This window comes from Muscardinus avellanarius, assembly GCF_963383645.1.
Source record: "Muscardinus avellanarius genome assembly, chromosome: 19".
Classification (NCBI taxonomy): Eukaryota; Metazoa; Chordata; class Mammalia; order Rodentia; family Gliridae; genus Muscardinus; species Muscardinus avellanarius.
In genome coordinates, this window is record NC_137805.1 from 43,941,457 (window position 1) to 43,947,795 (window position 6,339).

The 6,339-nt window shown below is 53.5% G+C and overlaps 1 protein-coding gene across 1 annotated transcript; it reads right to left on the minus strand.

Moving 5' to 3' along the window:
* Nucleotides 1-508: 508 nt before the first annotated feature.
* On the minus strand, nt 509-4,395 carry PROCR (protein C receptor; the record flags this gene model as incomplete). The annotated part of the gene is made up of 4 exons (XM_080716349.1): nt 509-624; nt 864-1,151; nt 1,783-2,040; nt 4,326-4,395. The coding sequence occupies 4 exons, from the start codon at nt 4,393-4,395 to the stop codon at nt 509-511; spliced, it is 732 nt and encodes a 243-aa protein (XP_080572475.1).
* Nucleotides 4,396-6,339: the final 1,944 nt, after the last annotated feature.

Genomic DNA, 6,339 nt, shown 5'->3' on the forward strand with positions numbered 1-6,339 from the left:
GCCACCACACTCGGCTTCCACAATATTTAGATTCTACACTTCCACCCTTTCTCTGGCTGCTTCTTTCTAACCCTATTATCCCAGTGTCCCGGTATAAACACCCAGAAGCCTTCCATGTTGTCTATTTGGGTTGTGGACAACTTGTTTTATTTAGTTAGTTTTTAATGCTTCAGGTGATTCTGCCTCTGGGGGATAAGCCATAGGTAACCCCTGCCCCAACTATTATCATCCGATTTCCACATAGATAAATAAGCATTCACTTCTCAGAACACTTCAACAATGCATGAACGTCCTTGGGTTCTTAGCAAACCAAGTTTTTGTCTAGCCAGCGTCTCCGTGTCCCCTCCCTCGGCCTTTGATGGGCAGATCTGGGAGAAGAAAGCTGTCCCTCCAACCTTCTGGGATATGGCGTCCTTGCTGGAGAGTCTGTCTGGCTTCACGTGAGCTGAGACCTTCCTTTGCCAGTCCCCATCAATCCAGCCCTCTCTCAGAGGGGGCTGCAGAGTAGTTAACATCGCCGTCCACCTGTGCATAGGAAGATGCCCACGGCCACACCGGCGATGATGAAACTGCCCACCAGGACACCCAGGACCAGCGAAGTGTAGGAGCGGCCTGCTTGGCTCTCTGCAGAACATGCAGTGAGTTAGCTTAAGAGCTCGACCCCCCAGGAGTCTGTGGTTTGAGAAAATGAATTTCTGTCCCAAAGTAAAGGGACCAGTTTACCCAGTGACTTAAGCTGTGTGTGCTTTGCCCCCGCCCCAACCCCTGGACCTCTTGTTCAAGGTATCCATCCTTCAGGTCCATCCAGTCGTCAGAAACCCGCCCCTCCCCCAGAACACGGGCCAGCCCAGGTCCCCTAGTACCTTTGTAGTTTTTCATGACGACGTGCTTGTGTTTCTGCACATACTGCACACAGGTGTCCTGCAGGAATTCCTGTAGTTCATACCGAGTACGGTTGTAGGCATTGAGCTGCCTCAGGGTATAGTCGACCACTCTGGCGTGGCCCGCCTGGGGACTTGCCACCCACACGGCTGTGTCTGGCTGGAAACTCACGAAGGCGCTTCCATTCACAGCCACGTCGAAGAAAGCGTGGGGTCTGAAGCCCTCCGGAGGCAGCTCGCAGCCCAGGGAGCAGCGGATGGTGAGAGGAACTGCGGAAGAGGACTGGGTCAGGGGGCTGCCCGCCCTGGGGAAGAGGACATGGCAGGGGGCTGTGGCAAAGGGCCCGAGGGCTGGGAGGAGGTGACAGGGGGCTGGGGGAAGAGGCTGTATAAGGAGGAGCCCAAAGAAAAAAAGGGGAGACTATGATGAAATGGGGCTGGGGCAATGGAGGGGGGCTTCCAGAGAAGATATTAGGGTACTTGTGCGGGAGTCGGGGTTATCAGAGAAGCTGTGAGCCAAGTCATCAGGGGGAAATGCTGGGGGCTGTGTAAAGAAAGGTCACGGGTCTATGTAGGGAAGGATTTGGAAGTCTACGAGGCAAGGAGTGAGGAGTCATCATAAGCTTTCGGGATCCAAGATGATTCAGGGACGCGGCCTCCCAGTGGAGTTTGTCCCAAGAGATCATGCCAGCCCGAAGAGGTCTGTGGAGAGCCCTCTCAGACGTGAGGGATTCTCTGCAGCCTCCAGCTCCCACCCAAATCGCCCAGGGCTGCTGGAACCACCCGCCGACTCAAAGCAGCCACGCCCACAGAGGCCACGCCCACAGCAGCGATCTGCCCCGCCCCTCCCACAGGCCCCGCCTCCCGCCCAGGAGGCCCCCGCCCCGCCCGCCCGGCTCACAGGTCACGCTTTGCTGGCGCTCGCGGTGCACCAGCCGCACGAGGCCGTGGAACTGCTGCAGGTAGAGCTGCAGGCTCCTCTCCATTTGCCCCCAGCTCTCGGGCTCCTCCAAGGGCTGCAGCTGGAGGATCGTGACATTGTTGCCCATGCCTTCCAGCGAGTGTGTCAGATGTCCCCCCAGCGACGCGTTGCCCTGGTACCACACGTGATAGGGGTCGCGGAAGTAGGACACCTGGAGCATGCGGAGGCTCTGTGGGCCTGGGGGCAGAGTCAGCGCGTCAGGACCGCGCGTTGGGGCAGCCAGAGATAATAACCCCCTCCCCCAGGCCAGCCGCCCACCCACTCACTCCCATAAAAAGCGCCCTCCCGCCTTGCCTCCTACCTGACGCCCACAACAACCCTGCCAGGAAGACGGGTCAGGGGTTATTATTACCTTCGTTTTACAGATGAGGAAACCGAGGCCTGCACTTGGCAGAGACATCCCTCTGTCTTGTTCTCTCCTCTGCTCCCCCTTCCCATTTCCGCGCGGTCAGTTCCGTCTCCTGTTCCCTATCTGCTGCGCCTCTGCCCTAGTTTTCATCTGGACTGCTGTAGTAACTTTGCACCTCAGCCCCCTGCCCGCATTTCTGTTTCAAACCCCTTCTCATTGGACCTCCACCTGACCCAGGGGTAAGCTTTAGTTCTCCTTAAAGTCCTCCAGTGACATCCCCTCCCCCCACATACAATTTAAAAAATTGCTAATATACTAGTACCTGGGGACTGTGATGTACACACACTGTCATTTCATTTGTGCCTTCCCCCAGAGGCTTAATGCAGTAGCTACTGTTATTAACCCAGTGAACATGGAAGACTGAGGCTGAGATGGGACAGCACTGCTAAAGTTTGAATGCAGGGATTCGGAGCCTAGCACCCTCCTCAGTCTGCCACATTGCCTCCCCGCAGTGATTCCGTTCACAGATTCGAGCCAGTCTTTAGCCTGGTGTGCAAGGCCGTGGGCAGCCTGGCCCCAGCTTCATTTTCTGGCTTCTTCCTGGGGCTTAGATGTAGGGAACTCTTTGGGATTCCTCATGCTGACTTTTGGGAGACGGGAGAACAGCATGCTTCAAGGCCAGCTCAGTGGCCCTCTCTCTGGAGAATTTTCTGGATGCCTGTCCTTTTTATCTTCCCAGACACTAGGGTCTGTTTCAGTGATCTTTGTGTTCGCATGCATTTCATGGGATTCCAAACACACAGAGGCCACACTGGACTCTTCCAGGTGGTGGAAACGTGTCTGGTTATCTCTGCCTTCTCCACTCACAATAGGGTTTTGCACAGAGTTGGTGTCCAGAGAATGTGTGAATAAGTGTGGGGCTATAATCAGTGTGTGTGTGTGTGTGTGTGTGTGTGTGTGTGTGTGTGTGTGTGTATTTGAGGAATTGTGCTCCGCCGTATCTACAGGTCTCAATAAGTGTATTTGTGTGAATAATTATAGACATGGTCCTGAACTGCCTGTGGCCCAGTTTCATCCTCTGTAGATGAATATAACATCACCCACCTTACGGGGTGCTCTGGGGAGCCCTGGTGGGGTTATCATGCAGGGCGATAACTTCCCTTTTCTGCTTAAACGCGGCCCTTCTGGGCAGCCTGATACCCGGTGAGCGCTCCTATGAGCCCACTTCTCCTTGCTCTGGTTTCACCTCTCACCTGCACCCAGTCTCCTCCATCTTCCCTAGTCTCCCTTTCCGTCCCGGCCCATCTTTCTGTGGGATTCTCCTCGCACCTTCCCATTCTGTCCAACTCCCTTCTCCTCTGAGCCTCTCCCATGTCCCTAGACTGACCTATCCCACCTTCAGCCCTCCCTCCATCCTTCACCTCATTTCTCGTCCCGCACATGCTGGCCCCTCACTCTCTGCCTGGTCTTTCCCTATTTTTCCAGGCCAGTTTTCCCCAGCCTGCCCAGCTCCTCCTTCCCGGAGACTTTTTTTTTTTTTTTTTTTTTTTTTCGGTACTGGGGATGCAACCCAGGAGCATTTTGCCTCTGAGCTACGCCCCAGCCCTATTTTTTAAATTTTATTTATTTATTTATTTATTTATTTATTTATTTATTTATTTATTTATTTTGGTGGTACTGGGGGGTAGAACCCAGGGGCTTAGTCACTAAGGTCTCACTAAGTTGCGGAGAGCCTCACCAAGTAGCCGAGGCTGGCTTTGAACCTGTGCGATCCTCCCGTTTTAGCCTCCCAAGAGCGGGGATTACAAGTGTGCGCCGCCACGCCCGGATCTGTTCTTTATTTTTTGAAACAGGGCCTCACTAAGTGGCTCAGGCTGCCCGCGAACCCCTCCGTCTCAGCCTCCCGAAGGCTGGGATCACAAGCGCGCGCCACCGCCCGGCTCCCGGGGACTTAACTGTACTTCCTCACCTTGGCTGCGGGATCCCAACCAGCGCCCACAGCTCTGCCTGCCCGGTGCTGGGGGGTAGCTCTCCCTGGTCTCGCCCATCTACCCAGATAGACTGAGATTCCCCAGAACCGCCCCCCGCGGCGGGAGACGAGCCCCCCACTCACCATCTGAGGCTTCCTCGCTACACAGGGCCCAGCTCGGAAGCAAGAGCAGCGGCAGCAACGTTGTCAACATCCTGGGGCAGAAATTCCCGAGCCCACCTGGGCAACTGGTTCCTGCAGGCTGGGGGCTCCGCTGGCTGCAGCCGGGAGGACGCAGAGTGAGACCGCCTGGGAGGGCGGAGGCCGGGCGGGGAGGATGGAAGGAGCCCAGGGAATGGCAGAGGAAGAGGGTTGTCGGGCTTTTAAAGTGTTATTCCTACTCCGGCTCATTTCCTACTAGGGGGCCGGCCTCGCTCCCGCCCTCCCTCGGCCCCGCCCAGATCGCGCCCTCCTGCCCAGACCTGCCTTTTTCCTCGGTCCTGGCGGCCACCGGGGAACTGGGAGCCTGGAGCGGCGAGCCGAAAAGGGGGAAAGGGCTTCGTGAGAAGTCCCGCCATCGCTGAGTCAGGGGTGGGTGGGACATCTGCTCCCCACCTAGAACAGATCCCAGGACCGAGAGAGCTGCAGGATACTCACGGGGAAACTGAGGCCCAGGCAGGGACTTGCCCCAAGTTTATACGGCACCGTAGTGACAGATCCAGAATCAGAATTTAGTTTTCCGAGGTAATTGTTTGCATTTTATCAGCACTTCTAAGTACATGGCAATTACACAATCGGGGATCTTGCTCTAAAAAATAGTCTCAAAAGGAGTATAAAGGAGCTCACGGTAACAGGAGGGAATTATGAACAATCCCTATAAGTCTCAGTAGAGAATTGATTACATAAAGGAATATTTTTCAAACTGAGGTCATCATCTGTTAGTGGACAGTGAAAACAAGTTTGCAGGTCATGAATGGCATGTTTAAAAAAAAAAAAAAAGAAATAGAACAGAATACAAAATTCCAGTGCATCATCCTTAGCAAACATGACATCATGAAAGAGCTGTTGGCGTGTCTGTGAGTGTCCCGAGTTGTGCTTCCAGGATGGGTTTTGGCTAGCTGTGTGAGATGTAGGAAGTTTGGAAGTCCCCCCCCCCCCCAAGCTGTGATCATCCATACTGTGGAAAGCGTGCCGTACACTGGGAGCAGAGGTGCGTTCCTGTAATCCCACACTTGGGAAGTTGAGTCAGGAGGATTGCAGGTTCGAGGCCAGCCTGGGCAACTTAGTGAGACCTGTTTCAAAATTTTAAAAAAGGGCTGGGAGAGTAGCTCTGAGGTAGAAAACCTCTGCGTTCAACCACCGGTATCACATACACACAAAAGAAAGTATACAGTAGCTTTAAAAAAAAAACCCAACCCTTTTTTTCATCCTACTATTTAGCACCACTGTAAAGTGCATTACTTGTTTACACATTCTTGTCTGCCTGTGCCAGGAGAGGCGAGCTCCGTGAGGAGAGGCGTCCATCCTGCACACTGGACCTAGAACCATCAGCCTCACATGATAAACAGCAGCTAGTGAAGAACTGAATGAGATAAGGTTTGACGTGCATAGATCTCCACAAATGAACTGCAGAACATACATACGACTCGAAACCGTTTATGTGTCAATCACACGACAGCCAAACAGCCTGTTTCTTTATGGGAATAAATGAATTTGGAAGGGTGTAGGTCAGTTATGGCAATATCTCCAGGGAGGGTCTTGGGGTCTTGAGATTAAAAGTGCATATATGGTGCCGGGCGTGGTGGCGCAATCCCAGGATTCGGGAGGCTGAGACCGGAGGATCATGTTTCACAGATAGTCTCAGCTACTTAGTGAGGCCCTCTGCAACTTAATGAGACCCTGTTTCAAAATAAAGAATAGGCCGGGCGTGGTGGCGCACGCTTGTAATCCCCGTGCTTGGGAGGCAGAGACAGGAGGATCGCGCAGGTTCGAAGCCAGCCGTGCACGTTGGCTTAGGAGACCCTGTTTCCAAATATAAAAATGTAAAAATAGGTCTGGGAGTGTAGCCCGGAGGTAGAAGGGCTTCCAGGAACCCCAGTACCACCAAAAAATAAATAAATAAATAAAAAATAAAATAAAATAAAAAAATCAAAATAAA